Source organism: Neodiprion fabricii, chromosome 6 (assembly GCF_021155785.1).
Source record: "Neodiprion fabricii isolate iyNeoFabr1 chromosome 6, iyNeoFabr1.1, whole genome shotgun sequence".
Lineage (NCBI taxonomy): Eukaryota > Metazoa > Arthropoda > Insecta > Hymenoptera > Diprionidae > Neodiprion > Neodiprion fabricii.
This window is the reverse complement of record NC_060244.1, coordinates 17,088,713-17,111,082: the sequence shown is the minus strand read 5'-3', so window position 1 is coordinate 17,111,082 and position 22,370 is coordinate 17,088,713. Positions and strand designations below refer to the sequence as shown.

The following is a 22,370-nucleotide window of genomic DNA, read 5'->3' as shown; positions in this document are numbered from 1 at the left end:
TGGTAAACTCGATTATGTTAATGCTGAGTCTTTCAGGTCTCGAGTGCGTGGGTCGCGATGAAAGAATAACAGAGTTTGAGTAAAGGATTTGACCAGCTCCCAAGTGCATCTCGAGATTTCATTTTACCCTCTTTTTCCCCTCTGCAATGTTGGATTTTTTTTTTAACTTCTTTCCTCTTGGTCCGTCTAATTTTGGGCTCAAAAGGGTCGTCGGGAAAACACGTGTAGCTGCGTTGTGTATTCGTACACAAATCTCGGGCTAACGCTGTGTAAACTGTCGTAGCTTACAAATTAGCCGCAGCCTTGGAGAGCTGTAAAATAAATATTTTCACATTTGACCACCGTCAACAGATTATAGAAATTTTCTACCCGCCGCGGTATAACGATCCGGCAAACGCTGCATTGGCTTTGTTAAATACGATGAGTCGCTGCTTTTTGATTTCTCAAGAAACGAATCTTCGGAATAACGCTCCAGCCCTCGACCCTCGACCCTCGCACTCATTATGCCAAGTGGAAGTAGGTATGTATACGTACCTTTGTTTCAACAGGGATGTTGCATCCTCTTTTTATCAAGGAAAAAAGGATTTCGCCCGATTAATTGCTCGACACGAGCACAATATACAACAAAAGTATAAATTTCCGTCACGTTATTTCGAGATTACTTCTAGAACAAAAAAACGCACCTCGTCTCGTTCAAATTTTAAATAAAAAACATTTTACAACCATCAAATTTCTCCACGTCTACAAATTTAATTTTCGTTGTTTTCTATCAAAAAAATATTCATTTTTCTTAGGTATACACCGTTCCGTATACGATTCTCTAACGGATTGATAGACTCGTTTTTTTTTTTTTAAATCTGGTTACATTCGTAATCGTAATTTAACCGGAATATTTCTCGATAAATTTTCGAGTCCAAGCCATTAGGATGTGCGGAAAAAATTCATTGCGGTGGAGAAAACTGCGCGCATTGTTACGCATTTCAATAACTTTTGTAACCCGAATCCATTCACGTGCGCACTTTATTAGTTCGTGGTTCGGAATAATAGTTCTGCAGGGTAATAGACAGGTCTTAGTCACTGGGAATTTATCGATTTTGTCCTCGGAATATAGCAGTGCAGGCCCATCAACGGACTACTTCCTGTCCACTGCGTTGTTGGACGGATTATACAGAATCTGCATCTTCAGACTTACGCTTGAGCAGTTTGTGGAACTCAACCAGCCAACTCGTACTGTATTAATTATGTTTTTCCCTTCAAATCCGCTTTCAAATAAGTCAATTCGAGTAGACGAAAACCTGTAGGTAGATCGATTTGCGAAAATTTATGCACATGCAATAGTGTACTGATTATTATTAATATGCTGAATTTTTTTGTTTTAAAAACGAATCACCGCATCATTTTCACTTTAGAGGGAAAATATTTTTTACAAGAGAAATTATTTTACATATTTTAAGTAAGATTTTCTCAGTACAAAAAGGTACTTGGCATAGGTGTGAGAAAAGTATCAAATTTCTGATGGGTTGAAAGTGGAAAACACGCGTTTCCTTGTCTTTCGTGAAAACATACGCCTGTGGATTTTACAACCGATTGCATTTTACTGATTTTGTTGCAGGTTATTTTGTTTTTCTAATTCTAGTCTAATCGAAAAAATAAAATACGTAAACGAGGGTTTATTCACTCGCGAATTTAATGTACACCTGATTTGAAGATTACAAATGTTTCAAAAAATTTCAACTATTACGAAGATTTCAAGAATATCAAAGATTCCAAAGACTTGAAGAGATTTGAAGAGATTGCAAATGATTTCAGATAATTTCGGGAGATTTGTAAGGATCTCAAAGGATGGCAATTAATTTAGAGAGATTCCTAATGACTTCAGGAGATTTCAGAAAATTTAAAAAATTACAAACAATTTCAGGGATTTCAATGATTTCAAAAAATTTCAGAATACGCAAAATATTTCGGAGTATTTCAAAGATTTCAAAAGACTTGACAAGATTCACGGAAAGGTGTACACAAGATTTCAGGAGTGATTAACCTCTCTTACGTAACCTAATTATTTTTTATATCTCTCTTTGTAATGCATCTACAGGCATGTTGTGAAATTAATTCGTGCCAAGATCTAATTCCACTAAAATCAGGCGTTACGCAATGTTGAAAAAATGTCCAAACACTGAGAGAAATTTTTAGTTCCGGTTACCGCTCAGTCCTTGACTATTTTCATTTTTTACCACAATCGAAAAATATAGTTCCAGGTACAAAATGAAAATTAGTTTTCTAGCCGTTACCGGAAAGTCTCGTATCCGTTACTATTCTTTCACTGGTACTATATTTTCTTGCAACTGTTGCGAAAATTTAATGCTCGTGCAAGAATAAATTGACGTCAAAGCCTTGTTTAACCAAAAAAGTAGAGTAAACCTCAGAAACTGATTTTGCGTTGCAATTACCAAAGAAAGGATCAACGATAGCGCGAAACGGTAACGCGTACCTCGTTTTTCGTTATTCCGACAACATTCAAACAGTTTTTTCCAACGATACCTGTCGTACCGAATTTTTCTAGCTACCGTAACAAATGAAAATTTTCTCAGTGAACAACCGTTGAGAGGAATGATTTAATCCTCACAAGTTAAGGTAAAAATGAAATGCTTTTTCGGTCGGTACGTGACTCGAACCAAAAATTCCTCAGTGCATAACACGAGTCGCGCAGCCGAAGAGCGCGTCGTAAAATGTCAGAGCGGAACGGGGGCCAGTTAAACCGAGGATCAAATTAAAATCGAATTAAAATATATCCAGGACGAGTGATTCAGCCGCAGTCGGTTTTCCCCCCTCGGAATTTCCCTTTCGACAGCCCCACTTTCGCAGGACTAAGTCGGTGCATCGGGAACAGCAGTTGCTGCCGTTGACGTCGAGGAGTCAACGGCTCGGCCAAATACATCGGGGGATGCTGCAGGGCTCATGAATTTTATATCACTTGTCGAAATGATTAAATGATTCGACGCCGAGGGTTCGGGCTCGGCGCGCCACCGACGGCTTTTGACTTCTACGCGGCACGTTTATGAGGGGAAGAATCGTTCCTATCCCGCTAGACTTATACTCGTAACGCACTGTTATACGTTCAATTATTCACATTAACAGGACCCCGCGGCTTACGGAGCGTCCCGATGCTTGCGTACTTACCCACTCGTGTTGTTATTCGCGCAGGACTCGGCGAAAAATACGTTCCTTCTTTTATACGTACAACCGAGGCGAAATTGATAAAAGGGAAACCGGCTTCGCCCACGTTACGCGGGAAAATAAATTCCTCAAAGGCTCGGCTCGGAGGACTTAATTGTTTTCAGGCGGTGAGATGAATGATAGTGATCCAACATCCATTTTTTGCGCTTCGTTATTATGAAGAGAAAACGTGAATTGAGAAGAGTTGGTAGCAAATTTTTTAAGAAACAATCGAACGACTAACAACAAGTGCGGTAAAAATTGGCGCGGAAAATTCTTCGCCGGATATTTTTTGCATTTCGTATTTCAAATACCTTTTGAACAATCAAAAACTTCACTTCGTGTATTTCTTTAGGAAAGTAACTACCACCTGTGCTATTCGTACAGTCAAACAACGGTTTATTGTATTCGTTCAAAAGTTCGCTGTCCAATATCTCAAAACAAATTTTTGCCACTACGTATGTATGGTAAGGATGTCATGTTTGTGTAAAAATTACATTCATCTCCACTAACTGCAAGGCATCCTGGTGAAGAAATCCGTGTAAAGAATGAATAATGAAATCGGCGGTTTCTACGAATTTCTATAATGACATCGAGATACATCGGTTAGAGATTCTCGAAGGATTTCGAAGAGATATGTCAGACAAGTTGAACGAAGCGTTAAGAACACGCGAAACCTACGCTCGAGTAAATTCTTTCATAAAGTTTCAAATTTCCTGCAAAATTATTGGAGTTCTCGTCGGAATCGGTGTTGTAAAGAATTATTTACAGCAAATCTCGGTTAAATTCCGTCACACACCGTTAAAATCACTCAAATACTACTTTTTTCAGTCTCTCGTGAACATACGTAACCTTTCGTCAAGATTTTGAAAACACAAACACCTACAAGCATAACATGGGCAATCATAGTTCAATCGTGAAACAAACGCACACGCGTGTGCAAAGTAATAACAAATGTTAAGATCCGAACGTTTTTCCTAATTAACGTCAGTATAACAGATTAGAAATACGTTTTACCGATTACGCGTTTGACATTATCCAGACAAAAAATCGTATTGAAACACGAATGGCACTTGAAAGGAAAAAAAAAAAAAATAAAAATAAAACAACATCTACATCCGTTCGCATATATCCATAACTATGTAGAGTACGTACACACGATGTAGGGAAAAGCACGTTTGTCAGTTCATCCGATTCAAAGGGAATTATTTTCCGTTCAGTTTTCGTCGATAAAAAAAAAAAAGAGAGAAAATTGAAAAAGAAGAGCGAGAGAGAGAGAGAGAGGAGGGGGGTGGAAAAAACATTACAACCCTCGAACCGAGTCGACAAACAAAGCGATGAATTCCAGATGGGCGCGTTTCACCCCAAAAATTGACCAATAATGCACATCGAATTTCTTATATACCGCGACCTGCTGCAGGCGGTCGGACTCGGCCCTGTGCGACAGAATGGCGAATAAATAAGGGTGGGCACACGTAGGTACGTATCCGTGTATGTAAACGTGCGTGTATGTCATATATAGAGGGTTGGGAGGGTGGCTCACGGATTGTCGAATACACGCTTTGTACGCGCCAACACAACGCGCGTGTGGTCTCGTTTTATATCCACTTGTGTGTTCGGGGATTATCGACCAATTTGGGCGTTACGAGATACTGTCAACGAAACTGCTTATAAATTCTAATAAAACTCTCCGCTATCCCTGTTTGTCCCGTTTGCCCGGTAAACTAACCGAAGTTAACGACCAACAGCTAGAAGATAAATTTGACCTAAACGAATTACCCGATGCCGCTTTACCAAGTACGAGATCAAATCTGCCACGCCCTTCGGGGAAAGCTCCCGCGTACGAGGACGAAACCATGCCTGGAATCGGGATGCGACGCTTTCATCCCTGGGAATCAGAATTGCGGGACATCCGCGTCGAGCTTTTTTTAATCAGTCCTCGAAGAAGTTTCTCAACTTCCAAGACCTGCTTTGACGAGGGTCGAAAAGTTTCTTACTCATCGCGCGATCGTGCCAATTCTCTGTATGTATTGAGGCATTCGGAAATACGGTATTTAACGCAGTGTAATCGATTGTATTATTATATAATTGTAGGTACACGATGATCAACTTAACACTTGATGTTGGATCTCCGCGTTTTATTCCTTAGTTGAAATCAATGAAAGGCAAAATCTCATAAATGACGATTGTTTTGGATTGATGAAAAAAATTCACCTTATTCGACTAAAATACTTTCGACTCAAATAAGTATTTCGATTAACGAATTCGAAAATTTTTTCTTTTCAATTTGTAATCTGAAAAGATCAGTCGATTTTCCGTAATCTCTTTACGTGAATGCCGAAATTTCTCCAATGAACAAAAATAATTACCGGTCGACATTTTGATTTAATTGATCACAGTGAGCATGTTGATTAAAATTTCAGAAAAAGAATAATTTTGAATTTGCACCGACTCACGATCGGGTTATTTATACATTAGATCCGAACAGTAAACCATGAAAATCCCCATTCACTTTAGCATAATACCTCAGGATGAATATCATATGATTAAATTAATCCAAACATTACGTTTTTCATCAGGGAACGTCGATTTTCACTCGCATTTTGCAAAAGTATCAGAGGAGATTCAGGGTAAAAGGTCCTCATAATCATATTTCTGAATTTTGCCAATAAATCTCATTCGATGTAAAAATCAAAATGAAACATTTATCAAGACCAACTTTGCTCTTTCTGGCGTTGGGTTCCATCCTTCCAGATTGGCGTTTGGTAAAGTAATTTCTGTCGATTGCACTTTTTGAATTTGCGCTTCGTTAGTTTTATACGAAAATAAAAAAATATGAAACTCGAACCAAACTTTTAAATTAGTAACCAAGAACCCGTGTGTCTTCTAGGACGGAAAAAAAATCTTCAAAGTATTATTCGAACGGAGTTTTTTAATCGAAGGCAATTTAAAATATTGTAAACTAAACGTTGTTACCGAAGAGATTTCAAGATTAATCATTCTGTTGTGATAAAATCTTTCATCCGATTATTCGGACCCAATTTTAGAGCACTGATAAAATTATTATTAAAATGTATAGTTTCTAGTAGCAATTTTTCACGGTGTGAGATTTTTCAAACTCGAGTAGATAAGTTTCATCCTAAACCCTACAATAATCATTTACACCTAAAGGCATTATCATGGAGAACGAATTTTCGAAGCATCGATTTTCGTTTTTTGTCACATTCTTATAGCCTGAAACGATAAGTTTGATTTAAGGTCAAGATTTTACAAAAATTTGAAAAATTCACTGAGTTACGTCGATTTCAATGGAGAACATTTTGAGCAAACGAATTGTTTATATAATAATAGAGGAAAAATTTATAGTAAAATAACTTGTAGTATAATTGTTTTCTCCGTGCGTAAAAATATAAGAAACCACCAGCAATATTGACCCGACTCCAAAATTTACCAGCTGAATATGAATATGAAAAGCGTCAATTTCCACACCCTTTCTTCTTTTGCGTTTTATTCAAAACTATATTTGAAAAAACGGTGGGCATCAATTCTGAAAATCTATTTGACCAATTGACTTGAAATTTGGACAGCTCTTTGATCGCAATATTTTTTGTCGAATGGCCAGATTATTTAAGAATGTCCCTTCATTTGTTAATAACAAACGATTAAGTTCGTATTTCCGGTGAAAATCTAACTCATTTTTCACCGGATTGCCATTTTCTCGATTGTTGAAATTTGAATACAGTATCCAGTCGATCGATATAACATATCACAATCACGGAACTGTAGAAATTTGAAGTCAACCGGACGAATATCTCTTTTGCATTAACAATAAGTCCGTTGTCAATTGTTACTCTTCAAAAAAAAAAAAAAGCAAAAAACAAAAAGAAACCGAAACCTTACAAAACCTTGTACAAACTGTGCGTAAAAACCCAACGTTGTCCTTATAATTTCTGCGTGAAAAAAGTATCAAAAATCGATGTGTTTTTTTGATAAAATCTTTACGATATCGCCTCAAGGATTTTTTTTTGAGGACGGAGAGGAAGCGGAGAAGGGCGGAGAAAATCGAATGTTTCGCTAAATGTTCCGTGGCCGATTCGCACTCTCTCACACCTCCACCTCCGCTAGACAAATCGGGCAGAACCTGACCACCACCCCGGTCCAGCAAGTGTCCCTTGCGATAATGACGCGTCGCGACGCGTGCCGCACGCGGACTCTGCGGGGCGTCGCGGGTCGGATGGGCCAGCTATTTACCGGTAACAACCAGATCCCGAAGGGCCCGTGAGACGTTTGGGGTCCGGGTGCATTATGCGGTGAATAAGTAACGCGGAGGAGAAGGCTTGCGGGGTTGTCGGGGGTTGATGCGTCTCGTTCGCACACCGCGCCGCAGTTACCAACACTTATTATTTCCGAACGAGTCATTAATTGGCTTAGTGCGCTCGTACCGTTCGGTGGGAATCTTCTTTCGAATTCATTCCATATCACACGCACAACGGTTCGTGTCTGGGTGTACATAGGGGTTCGAATTATACTGATTGAAACGCTGATACGGTCTGACTGCAACGCGCGATGAGCACCAGAAAAGGGTCGCCCTGTTTGCCGATCACGGTGAAACTGCACGTCGACCTTCGAGTGGGAATATAGATTCGCCCTCACTTCGGTTTGGTTCTGTAAAAAGGGTGGAGATCGAAATGTGGAATAGTTGAAAGCAGAGGTCACAGTATTGGGTTTTTGAAAACGTGAAATTTTTATTTGGAGTATTCTCGAAATGCGGAAAGGCGAAATTCTGATCTTGGAGAACTAGATGCTGCGGGTCCTTCTGTTTTTTGATCTTCGTGCATTTTTGTTCCCGTTCTCGGAAAAAAATTTTGTTAAATTCTGTTTTTATAATCGACATCTTCTGTAAATATTGATTTTCCACCACTCATCGATATACGTGAAGAAAATCTAACTGGATTATTAAATCGAACGTTCAAAATCGGTTGAGCCCATGTACAAAGAATGATTCGATGTTATATCGTTTTATGATGTAAAAAAATTGAATTTTTATGCTTTCTTTTAAAGATGCACGAGGTTAAATCATCCAGATACTCAGTAACCATTTTCAAAATTTTGTACGAATATCAATCAATCAATTTTACAAAGCAATTTGACGTGTGTTACAATTTGTTTGTACTGAAATTAATAGAAAAGATCTATTCAATCAGATTACAAATTCTTTCAATACAAACATGTAATTATTTGAATAAATGACAAAAATTGAATGACTTTGGTCATCGGTTTATATTTATCTTTTATTCTAGAAAATTTCGACTCAAATTTGATGCATGCTGCCAAAAAGTATTGAAACATTGTTCGCCTCTGCTCGATAACTTCGATTAAATTTCCTCCCCCCCATAAATTTATGAACCTCCACAATTTGATTGGAATAATTATAATCAAAACATCATCGGATTTTCGCAAACTGCAAGCTGCAGCTTTGTTTCTTTTCAGTCGTAAATCACCTTGCATAAAAAAAAAAACCTATATTTTGATTCCATGAAACAAAAGCTTTTCTCTCACGGCAAATAAATTTTCATATTTTGTGCAATACATTGCGTAATTGCGCAATAATCATGTCTATTGGCAAAATATCGCACGCGTCGTAGACTAAAAACTGTCACACGTTCAAACGCAACTCGTACCTATCAACGTATCGCTTCTATTAAAATGTGCATTATCCCGTGAGTTTTTCTAACGGCAAAACGATCTGTGCGCCTGATGCATGCAACCGGAGTTACACCTAAAGCTCAAGTTGAGCACCGCGTTCCGCCATAGGCATCCCAACCGTCAAATCAAATTTGACGACAATCCTGCTCTCAGTTGCCTCATTATTGCCTTCGGTGATTGTCCGGTTTCAATTTTTCATAATTTTCCACATTTCCCAAAATTCAGGTTACTTCGACAAACAACATCTTGACATTAGCGACTGCTTTGGCGGGACGCAGTGCTCAACCTGAACAGCAGGTGTAACTCCGGTTGCCTGTATCAGGCGCACGGATCCTTTCGCTGTTAGAAAAACTCACGATACCTGCACGTATAGGGGGATTCGGATGTGCAGGATCGTTCCTTCATCTCTTTATGCCCGGCCAGCCTCGTTCTGTTGTTCTCGCCCAATAGTCTGTCGCCGCACTGATCAATGATACGCCAACAGGCTACTGCGCATGCCAGACTTATTATAGATGTATACAGCGATCCGGCAGATATACGTGTATGCAAGCTATGCACACACAGCCGTGAAAGCACATCGCGACAAATAAGCCAGCCATTCGAGCTGCTCCCGTGCAGCAGCGTCCCGGTGTCGCCTCGGATTTTCTTACCTTCCACCTTCATCCCGTGCAAATAAACGATTGTACTTCTTTACCTTTTTCCCTTTGCTTGTCAGGGTAACAGATACACCGAAGATGTCACGCGACACTGCTTCTGGTTATTATACGTATACCAACGAAACTCCCTGATATTCGAAAGGGATTTCAAGTATTAATTATCCGGCATTCCACGCATACACTTAGCGCAGTGAAGAAACCTTTGAACTTAATAACCCGTTTATCAGGATAATTAGCGGCAAGAAAAGTACCTACCCGGTAATGAACTCAGTTTATTCGAATTTGAGTATCGGTATCCTTCATCCATCTCCTTCTCATTTCGATGAACGTTACGATACACACCTAGTAGACTGTTTCAGGTACTTTTTTTTCACTGGTACAAGGTCTGAGCGTTGGGTTTATAACTGTGATGAAAATTCTCATTATGATTGGGATGTTTAGTCCAAGTCTTTGTTGCAGTGCGACTCTTTTCATCTAACTAGCACACTCGTTTCAGTTTCTACGGAGAATTTTCTAGATCTAATCATGTACTATGATTTGACTGTTATTTCAATGTGAATAATAACACATTTGTCTTCGTGGACCTTGGAAGATCCTCTATAGCACGCCATTTTGAACAAAAGGTACGAGAAGTCCTGATTTTGCTTCTATCTGGTTTCTCGTTGCTCAAACGTATAAAAGACCGATATGGCTTACGAGAATAATTCACTGTTTACACGATTATATACATACAAAATCACATTCGTGATTATTTTGGAAAAAATTTTCAACGACACTGAGATGAGTACACTGAGAAAAGAAGTTATTGGATTTAATAAATATTAATTGGTTCAAATAATCCATGCGTTTGTATAGTCCAGAGAGCACGTTTTTTCAAAGTGACCATTTATGTAGTTTTCAATAAAAAGGAAATCCGTATTTAGGACCAATAAATAATAATTTAAACGAATTAAATAGAGATTGAGCGGCATAACTCACCGAGTTGCTCTTCTGGTTTGATATTTTTATCCGTCAGTAACTTGAATTAAATGTGGTACATATTATAGGAAATCAAGAACTCTTTCTTGGTTCCACTCACACACATCTTCATTTACTTCAGTGGAATTTTTTTTATTCGAACTCGCTAGGTAATCTGATGAACAAAATAATTTTCTTAAATGAATATCAAAACCTGTCATGTGAAACAAATTCTTGTTTCAACATATTACACATTTCTTTGATCATAGTTATCATTGATTATGTCGGGCAAACATCACACTGAGCCATATATACTATCTGACAATAACGTTAATATTTCAGAAAGCGCGGGATTATTATTTCGAATCTCTCGGTGCTTTTGAGCCGATGTGTTTAGCGGTTAAAGTACTATTCTTTCACGAATTAACTAAATTTTGTTGATTTAAGCGAAGTTTTCGTTCCGAAATTTAATCCGATGTAATAAATATGTATTATACTTGTTTGAAATACCTTAAACCCGAAAGCATATAGCATTCAAATCAATGCATTAATGTTTTTGTTCCGACTAAAAAGTGGTCGTTCTGAGTGAGAAATTGTTCGAACCAATTAAACTGGAAGTAAAAAACATCGGTTGTTTAGTTCGATTTAACTCTTTTCTCTCAGTGTATGTTTTTTACGTGTTATTTAAACGGAAAAAATTAATCACATACCTGTAAGCTAAGAACCTTATCCTCTAGGAAGATTTTCAGTAGGTAATAATAAACTGATATTTAGATTTTATTTCAATGAAAAAATCTTGTCTCGCTATAAATTTAAATGTAAGTAATACTTTGCTGCCTTATTTTCATCAAACAAAGGCAACTTGAAGGGTTTGCGTATTAATTTCCAAATCTAGGAAAATTTCTCAGCATTTTAAATGTCTCAAAGCACAGAAATCACAGATAAATTCGTCTATGACTCAAATTCATACAATCTTGAAGCATGAAAAAAAAAAAAAATTAATTTTACGCAAATTGAGTTTCTAACAATGTTTACAAGGCTCGAGTTTCCTGCGACAATTCAAATTCTCATGTGATTTTTGGCACATTTGGATACTTGAATAGATACAAACAGTGACGTGTGACGTGGCAAACAATGCCTCGAGTGGTTGTTCCAATTCGCAAACATGGCGAAAGTGAAAGTTTGAATCTGGAAAAGTTGGAGCGAGGGCATGAGAGAGAAGTTTCTACGAGGGGATTTAACGGGTAGGATGATAATTTCAGGGTGTGGAGCTAAATTGACACGGGAACAGGCGCCATTTCCATTCATTCAAATTACGTTTCAATTCTGCCGGTGACTTCGGTATTGTTGGCACAAATTGGTACCCGCCCATAACTGCGTGTTCTCCGCAACGCTGCGCCGCTTACGCGAATTCAGCCTCTGGCGTAAGGGTGAAATGTTAGCAGGAAGTCGACCGTCTCCGAGTCGCAAACTCTTCCTCGACGCAAATTTTGCAAAAACCTACGACTTGCTACCGTGATAATTTTCGACTCGGAAAAAACGAGGCTGAGAGATATATAGCGAGAAAAAATTAGTTACCTTATAAGTAGGTACACTGAGAGGAATTTTTAGCAACGGTTACCGCTCGGTCCTTAACTATTTTCATTTTTTACCACAATCGATGAATATAGTTCTAGGTAAAAAATGAAAATTAGTTTTCTAGCCGTTACCGGAAAGTCTGGTATCCGTTGCTATTCTTTCTCATTACGATCACTGTTGCTATATTTTCTTGCAACTGTTGAGAAAATTTAATTCTTGTGCAACAATGAATTGACGTTAAAGCCTTATTTAACTATAAAAATACAGTAAACCGAACAAACTGATTTTGCGTTACAATTACCAAAAAACGATCGACGATAGCTCAAAATGGTTACGTGTACCTCGTTTTTCCTAATTCCAAAAATATCTGAACAGTTTTTTCAACGATACATGTTTTACTGAATTCTTCTAGTTACTATTAGAAATGAAATTTTTCTCAGTATACAAAGTTATACAGATACCTCGTTTCGAAAATATCTATAGCAGCATCGCTATTTGGCACGAAAAAAAATCTGCATTACATTTATGGTTAGTAGATACAGTTATTATCTTATTAACTGTTTTCATTTCTGAACAGAACCGAAAATACGGTTCTGGGTATAAAATGAAAATGAGCTTTGTTCCTGTGACCAGAAAGTCTGGTATGCCATTCTTTTCGGTTACGGTCATTCGTACTAGAGTTTTTTTTAACTATTGCTGGCTGAAGATAGAAGCCTGAGTTTAATTTTTTTTTTTGTACAAATAACTGATGTTTGATATCAACCTTATTTGCATTCTGTCGATTAAATTTAATACGGATAATAAAAATAACGAATGAATAGGCAAGAAAATTATTTAGAGAAAAACTGAATTATTTCTCTAATTCACAGGATGATATTTAAATTCGGGCAGGTGAATTTTACTATATTGTATAGTCATTTTTAGTGAAAGTGTTGTATAAAAAAAAAAAAATAAAAAACAACGAATGGAATCAAGCTTTACGATAATTCCTCGTACTCTCTGCTTTAATGTTACGGATTCTTATTACTCTGAAAGATGTTGTGTAATTTGGATGACAAAATTTCTTAAAATGCAAGATCGATGCTTGACGGTTATTTTCGTGCTGATTTTCTCCATCAATGGTCTCATCCTAAGGCTTCCGAAAAGCTTGAGATAAATTTTGAAATTTTGTTTTTGCAACGTTTGCGCAATAAATCATAAGTAGTTAATATAAAAGTATGAAACGTGACGTTAGCTACGACTATAAGTACGGATGCTTATTTTTTCTAATTAAATCTTCTCGCTCCGTTTGGGGACATGATCCCAGTCCCTTGAATTATTCCATGCTATCTACGCTGGAAAGATTTTAAAAAAATGCAATTTCGTCACAACATTATCTTATACGCGAAAACAATATTCCCGATTCGTGAGGGTAAACACCATACGTTGGATGAGGTCTGAACCTGAAAACTGGAGTCTATAAACCTCTGGCAGGGGTGTATAATTCCCGGAGATATTTGATTAATCAAGAAGCCCGTTTTCCTCTCGAAAGTCCTTGTATCGACTGGAGGGCTTATCGATCCTGATTTCATAAAGTACGTTCAAAGGCTCGTTGGGGATAATCGGGGGAAAGTACCAACCCAACGTTAGAGAAGACAAACGAAACTCGAGAGTATAAGGTATAATTTATACGCGCCTCTTGAAATCTAATTTCCAATTCGTATTTCGGGCAGGGAAAAGTAATAGCGATGGCCCGCAGTCGGATCGTTTTGGACACTGCGTTTATCATCGTTCCCGACGATTCCAGGCAGAACGAACTTGTTATTCAACGCAGGGTTGCGCTTGTAGAAAATGTATTAAAGACAGAAGAAGATCGAATGATCGAAATTTAGGAAAAGAAGAGACGCGTCGCTTGTAAAAGGCTAAAAAATAAAAAAAAAATAAAAATAAAAAAAAAAACAAGAAACACAATTCATGCGTGCAGAAAGAAATATCTCGCACGCCTACTTCGTTAGAACCGAAACTAGATTTTGACACGCGTCTGCCCGACGGGTGGTCCTGCACTTATTAGCACTATAACTTTTCCGTCGCTGCAGCATCATCAATTATCCAGCCTCACGGATCAGGGATGTGACTCAGAATGATATATAAAAAAGTAACAAGTGTTATTCACAGCTGGAACTGTAGTACACATTTAGTACGCGAAGATGATCGTACAGTGTCGAAAAATTATTTGATCAAAGGAATTGAAATGGACAAGTTTCAGTTGTTACGATAACGAGGGCACGACACGAACGATCGATAAAGTTAAGCTTTTATCGCTTGTTAATACCACGTTTTCATTAGCTCGTTTTTTTTTTGTGTGTCTGCTCGTTTGTTTGTCTATTCGGTACAGATGTTACAATCGATTTTAAACAAACTTCTCGATGAGCTAGAGACTTGACACTTTAAGCATAGCTCAGAACTGGACGACAATGCAGTATTATTTGTTTGTCTTTTTGGTAGAAATTTTGCAATCGATTTTATTGAACACGTTTTTCGAATATAGGTACACACCTAAATAGATATTTGAAAAAGCGGATTTAATATGAATCGCATATATGGCTGAACAATACAAGATAGCCAGTCGGAAATAATATGTTGGAACTGACATGAAGCTGATGCTGGTGCCGCCAAAGTTGGCAGCCAAATGTACTAAATGTGCAGTTTAAGGTTCGTCGCCTTAGATTGTCTGAAAGTATTTTTTTAGCTTTTCATGAAATTTGACAAAATATTCACGCATCTAAAATCTTCATAACTTCTCACTTGTTACTATTGCATGGAATTAAAAACACTGAACTCCACTCGTCTTAATATAATATGTGATCAGTTTAAACTGATTCTTCGCAAAACTATTATTCTACTGTACTATCATGATAGATAGAAGATGTCAATTGTTGGCGACGTACACCAATACATAAACAGAAAATAACAGCTGTAATTGGTGCTTTATGACCTATAATATCGTAATCGCTCATTACCACAGACCAATATTGCCCCATGTGATTATTAAGTTATAATCCGATGTTTAACGTGATCTCAACCTGAGAATGTGTAAAAAATTAAGAAGTGTACTCAATAGCACTACAGTTTGGACGAGCATTACTCGAAACCATATGTAATAACAGAGAGGTGTGGTAAGGCTAGGGGGGTGAAAGACCGCTATAGATCAGCTAGAGGTTAGTAAAGGGACAGAATGTATCATAATACTACGATGTGTGTGCGAATGAATCCAAGTACGCTCATCTCACGCAAACTACAGCGAGTGGTCAACAAGACAACACGGTCCAAAGTTCTGAAAATCCCCGCGAGAGCAAGCGAGAGGAGAATACGGAGAAGAATCCAAAACCAGATCAGTATCAGTCGAAACTCGGAAGAGATAACACGTGCGTCTTGTTGACAGTAGCTCGTTACGTGTGCGAGAGTGAGTCAGTGAACCGTGTGAAGGTGGGGCTATCAACTCGGCGAATCGAGGCTCATAATGATCGATTTGATCATTAAATGACGTTGGATCGCGTTTCTGATGTACTTGTGATCGAGTAATTAGATGCGAGAGCAGAACTGGGTGAAGCCGGTTGGTGATTCTCGCGCTGGCCTTTCCGGGACCTCATGGTTGAGGTTTTGACCAGGGGTGGTTGACACATTGGAGAACCAGCGTGGTTATTGCAGTCCGCGGATCAAGAAGACTTGAAAATAAATAACAAATCACACAAAATTGGTGTAGCCGCATGGGCAGGCCTTGCCGGGGTAGCTGAGCTATCCTGGGGTGGTTTCTGTGTCGAGAAACCGGCGCGGCTTGCAGCCCCCGACTAAAATAGTACAGGTACTGACCGACGATTTCGGGTGAGATGGTACCTGCACACGTCATCCTGGGGCCTACTCCGGTTCTGCTCGCGACGAGACCCGTGTTGAACGAATAACAGTTAGAAAGTTACCCAAGTTGACACGAGCGTTGAATAATTACTGATTAAATGAATGTAAAGCTTGTCCGATAAACCCTGAAGTACAGTTTCATATCTGGTGGCCATATTATTAATCGTTAAATCGACCCCGAACCCACTATTATTGTTTTGAGTCTATGGAGAAGGGTGACTGTGAGACCTATAGCTAATAAAAAAGGAAGTTTGGATACTTGTAGTACCCGGCTGTGAGGTCTGTCACTAACAGTCAACAACAAGCAAACAATTTGACAGCAATATTTTTTCCTGTTTAAATTCATCATACTGATAATAAAACGGAACATGTGTCAAAGGGGAAAATTCATTGTTATATAGGGATGACAGAAAAAAGAAACACAATTTATCAATGATGACTAATACTCAAGAATATGTGATGGGAGAAAAAAGGAGACATAAAATCGAGCACTATAAATAGCTGATTAATGAATGCGTAAAAATGTATATTCTGATTACTTTTCTCCACTTTTTATCTGTATTCCGAGCCAATAGCAGGAGAAGAAAAATAAATAAGACTACAGTAACGAAAATTTATCCGCAAATTACGCGTATCGAGTATAGAGGAGCGAGATAATGATGGATCGTGTGTCTAACAAGGCCATTCGAGCGTAATAAAGCCACGCTCAGTAGCAGCCGCCCGAAGCGTGTGTCTGCGTAATTGGGATACAGTGAGATTGAAATGACCCACCCGCGTGCATCTATACGTGCTCATCGTGTGTATACCGATATCGTTAGAATGTGCGTTAAAGGTACGAGAAGCTTGCGCTTGCCGATTCAACGATTCACGAAGTCGATTTAATTGGGGAAAAGGAGAAGAGAATTTGAAAAATTCGAATGCCAGACCAGAAGAAGGCGAAATCCCGTGGTGGTCGATATTTTTTAATTCCTCATCGAAACGTTACCTATTTTCTAGAGAATTTCACCCATCGCGCTGTCTTATCCTTCCTTGAAAAAGAAATTTATCGCAAGCGAATATATGTGGAAACTTTGCACTTGATGATTACTCGGTGGTTCTTTGAACCTCTTTCCGATACCATAATGGATATTTTTCGGACGATTCACTTGTACGTAATAACTCGCGCTTATTATGCGCGTATAAAAAATTTATAGGGTTTTGATTATTGTTTCCATTCCTTGTTTCAGGTCTGGTTCCAAAACAGAAGGGCCAAGTGGCGTAAGACTGAGAAATGCTGGGGCCGGAGTACCATAATGGCGGAATACGGTCTTTACGGAGCCATGGTGCGTCACTCGCTCCCTCTTCCAGAAACTATATTGAAAAGTGCGAAGGAGAACGAGGCCGTCGCACCTTGGCTACTCGGTAAGCCTAATTAACACATCGATTTTCACTAACGATTCGTTGTTTTATTTCTTTTCCTTTAAGTTGTATAGCCTTGGTATTTAATTTTTTCTTTGATCCGAGTGTAGGAAATTACAGTTAGTCGTCGCAAATAGCCATTTGTTTAATATTACAGCATTTGAATTTCATTATGACGCTGTTTAAGTACTTCGACTCCTGCGAAAAGTTATTTTCGTAAGTTATGCAACGCGATTATACCGTGTCTCAAATTAACTAATGAAAATATCAATCGCAAATTCCGAAAGATCAGTCTTTTGATACACAATCAAACGGACGATGATCGATGTTATCAAATTGGATAAATCTTAATCCGCAATTCAGAGAACAATTAGTTTTCAAATTTTGTACTAAGCGATTTAAATATGAAAATCTCCCGCGTCCGACACAAGAAGAAAATAAAATGAAAAAAAATCTAGTAAACGAAAGTCATATAGGCATTGTAATAATGAAGATAAGATTGCTGTATAATATTCAGACAGAGCTCACGGATAGGAAGACGAAAATCGAGATTCATACGACGCAAAATTTTTCTGTCCGTCTCTATCAGCGCAATCGTCTAAGTCGAGCAGCTTTAATCAAGATTTCGAAAATAATCAAGATCTGATTGACTGTGGGTCTGTAGGGATGCACCGGAAGTCCATAGAGGCAGCGGAACACCTCAAGGGTGGCGGCGAAGACAGCGGAAACGATCATGCCGGAAGCGGAAGTAGCCCCCATCATAACCACCTTCAAGGCGGACCGACGAGCTCCGAGAGCGGTCAAGAGAGCCAGGATGGCATGGGGCCCTCCTCATCCTCCGGAGGTGACTTCAAAGGTGAGTCTCCGCAAGTCTTCGTCTCATTACGTAGATGCAGAGGACATAATCATACTGTAGACACGATAGCTCAAAATAGAATGCTTGGTTTCCAAAATTCGCAACAGAGAGAAAAGATATTGGCTCATGGCAGAGATGAGTGCACGCGAATTTGTTCGATTAAAAATGTTGTGCATGAAAGCGAAGAGTTGACTGAATTATTCTACGCAAAAAAAGGATCTAATAAAACTTTTAATACTGTAGTTAAATTCCCAAAATTTCATTGTTAGCCGATTTTGAAAAATCCAAGAATTTATAACGATATTTTTCTCTATTTACGTTACCACACAGTACTTTCACGTTTTCGTTTCGTCCTTTTCTTTCGCCGCTTCATGGACTCGAGAGCTTTGAACTAAAGCAATACAAAAATTTCGGCATAGGACCTTATACTTTGCCCATAATCGAAGCTTTCCGTTTTCAGAAAAATTACTACTGTACATTGATTGAGAAGAAGTCTGAACCCATTCTAAGTTACAAACATCCATAGGTAATAAGGTTTGCAATTATTTGGCAGAAATTTTTTTGAATTTCGAGTAATCGACTTTTTTCAGTTCTGTGAAAATTGATTTAGAATCGGACTCCTTTATTCTTTTTATCTTGTTGTACGATATTCGAATGGGATAAAATTCGGTTCTACTATAATTAGAGTTTAACTATTATCCGAAATCCAATATTTTCTCACTCACATTAACACAGCGTGTGTTGTTCAACGCCCAGATTGTTAAAAAAATTCTACCGGAACAATACTCTAAAATGAAACAAAAATGCCAAAACCCTGACGAAACCCTTATAGTCGAGACTAGAAGATGCGACACGTACACAAAGAGATTAATTTCCCTGAATATTTTCTAGGCGTTCAAGACACCGAGCAGCTCAGGAACGAGAGCATCGCTTGTTTGAGGGCCAAGGCGCAACAGCATCAGCTGCAACTGAGTCTTCAGCCGTCAACAGCGCCTGGAACGACACCGTATTCGGCTCCTCCACAAACGAGCACCCTTCACGCCTGAGCTGAGGACTTGACCCACGGTGTGTTCGAATCCTCCGCAATAATATTGTGAAGATTTCCGATCAGCGTGGTGGTCGAATTGCTGTAAAAACGTGAAAATAATTCCTGGACTGCAATGCTGTTCAATGAGAGGAGCATCTGAAACTGCAAGAATGCTATCGCGCTTGCGCATGACTATTTTAGCGCCATTTGAGCACGACGCAACGTTCGGCGCGAGACTTTGCCGAGCCTCTTGATAGCCTAACCTCGATTCTTGCGACGTGCTGTGAAAAACAAGGAGCGAGGAGCAAAGAGATGGGTACAATTAGATATCTCGGTTAAATCTGTAACGATATCATCCAGCGACGTTCCGTTATTTTGACTGTGAAAAATAATTGAGGTTAATGAGTGTCCGACTGGTATTTCCGGAATCTACCCTTACCGAGTGGCGTCCATGTAACGCTTATCATGTTTTCCGACAGAGGCGTTAGCTCCAGACTATGCCGGTCGAGACATCTTCTACAAGGGAGTCGCGGTAATCGATTGGAAAGTTTGAAATCTTTCAACGTGCGTTCTAAATGGAACGGAGTTGCACGCGCGAGATTTAAAATGATTTTGTGATGAGAAAAACTTGTAATGCGATTATAATGGCTTGAATAATTACGAGGCCTACGATAGAGGGCCTATAACACATCGGGTATTTTATATCTCCAATAAAGAGACAAGTAACAAATATATCGATTCGACGAAGAGAGTATAACGCAATGATAATGGATCTCGAATAATAAACTATTGGTTGTAAAGCTATTATACCTGGCTTATACATACAGTATTACTTTCGAATAGGGCCGTTCAAAGGCGCTGAGAGAAATATGATTCTTGGTAATTACTTCTTCCCACGAATAGCGAGAGCAGGACTCGATTCGGCCGCCGGTTTAACTTTGGAATGGGGCCGGGTGTCCTCGTACAAAGCTAATTGCGTAAACAGTCGTAAACAGAAATATTTAGTGGGGGAAGCGTTCGAGTAATCATTAGGAGAGGCAGCCCTCTTATCCAGAGGGGCCCTATTCGGAAAGAACACTGTCCATCCGTAAATACAAATACAATGAAGCAAACATAGACTTACGAAAGATAGTACTTACTCATACGGTAAAGAAGGGTGGTTACGGCAGAGATAATGGAAAGGAAAACGAAAAAAGTTTTAAGAATAAATAAACAAATAATACAAAGCGTTAAATAATGAAAAATAAAATGAATTGCAAATATTATTATCTATAATATTATAATAGTTGCTTTGGTATATATATATAGAAGAAAAAAAAATGTATATCGAATATATTTCGCCTTCACATACGCTATATTGTACCGTTAACAAACCGCAACGAAAGCTATTATGCATCTATAATAGATGAAATACATCGAACGAATTTCAAAGAAGTTGGGTGATCTTCTCTTGACTTCTTTTTCTGTTGGTTTTCTTTATCTGCGAGTGTCTCCAGAAGAGAACATAATCCAATCCATATACATGTGCACGTAAACATACGCATAATCATACACGGTCACACAAATGGGGGGGGGGGATAAAATGACGAAAAGACGAAACAATAGATTTGAAAAAATAAAACAACGCAAGCGAACACTAATTCCTATACCTAAGTACTTAAGGGTCTTAAGACGTAATTGTTGTCAAATGTGCAATATATTGATATAAGTTATAGCAGGTATGATACATATATTATACAGTTTAATAATGATGAATATTCAGTCGTTATGCGTTAAGTAGGGCGAATTTGTGTAAATTATTTAATCGGAGTACTTATATATTATAACTATTATATAAATAAATTATTGTAATATTTCAAAATGATATTTCAAAGCGATTATATATACACATAAAAAAAATAAATATGTATTATACAGAGTGAATTACTAACGCCTAAATTGTTTAATGCACGTGCGCTAAAATATAACAGCAGGAGCAGTTGTTTGGTCAGGGCGATCAATATTTTTGAAGTTACGTACATCGCGACGACCTGTCATCTGAATTTGTGAATGTTGGTCACTCTGGCAGAAAAACTGCTTTTGCTGTCATAATTTAGCGCATGCGCATTAAACCATTCAGTTGTTAGCAATTCACTCATTATTATACAACGTGTGAACAATTTGAGGGACGAGAGATTCACATGAAGTTTATTGCATAACTTCAAGAGATTTGCAAGTAAAAAAAATTTTGCGATAAGATTATAATTGTCAAGAAGATAACGAAGAAAAAAATAAAACTGGATCATGTCGGAATGATCGACTGACAAAAAAATTTTAATACATATACTATTATATTGTTAGATTATAATCACAAGTGATCGAAATTCGGCCGTCTTAACGCGAACAGACTCTATATAATAATAAGCTATGTACACGTAATGTACGCAGTATTTTAAAGAATAAATGCGCAGAAGAAAATAATTAAATAAACAAATAAAAATAAAGAAGTAACCTCATATGTTCGCCAGAAAATAATAAAAACCACTGTTATTGTGAAATATTTCAGGTGGTTCGAATTGAAATGTGAAACATCATTTTAAGTCTATTCACCCTAATTCCCAAACGCATGCAAAAGTAGTCAGCTAGTGTACGTAAAAAAAAAATAAAATTTCTGAACAAAATCTGTGTATTATGTGTATTATACAGGGTGTATAACGGCACGGGATTTGAAAATTCCCGTATAATTCTTGCATTTTCCCGGTCATTTTATAAAAATTCCCAGACTTTAGTGGTGGGGGATCGGTTGCAATAGTTAAAGAATTCGATGTAGAAAAACGAGTTAACAATGTTTACGAGAATAAACGATGTTAAAGTGACTCTACGATTTTGATACCGATATTACCGATGTTTAGCGGTGAACCAACTCACTTATTACAAACAAGATATTGAAGAAAAATCAAGGTATGATGAAGATAATTATCAGATATAGGACGAAATAGTACGTGAGCGTAAGCAAGAAATTTGTAAGCATGAGCGACGGTAAGAGAAGTTACGATACTAGACCAGATACTACGATAAGTAGAGAATTGCGATATTAAATAGAAAAAGA

The 22,370-nt window shown here is 38.1% G+C and overlaps 1 protein-coding gene across 4 annotated transcripts in view; it reads left to right on the top strand.

Moving 5' to 3' along the window:
• LOC124184938 (visual system homeobox 1-like) overlaps positions 1-22,036 on the top strand; it is a 75,994-nt gene extending 53,958 nt beyond the window's left edge. For 2 of the 4 annotated variants that reach the window (XM_046575191.1, XM_046575190.1), the window contains exons 5-7: positions 17,228-17,402; positions 18,064-18,255; positions 19,147-22,036. In XM_046575191.1, coding sequence (XP_046431147.1) covers positions 17,228-17,402; positions 18,064-18,255; positions 19,147-19,301 — 522 coding nt within the window. In that variant the 3' untranslated portion in view covers positions 19,302-22,036. Of the gene's footprint in view, positions 1-17,227; positions 17,403-17,988; positions 18,256-19,146 lie in introns of all 4 variants that reach the window. The other 2 variants (XM_046575188.1, XM_046575187.1) reach the window with 1 other exon arrangement.
• The last annotated feature ends 334 nt before the right edge of the window (positions 22,037-22,370 follow it).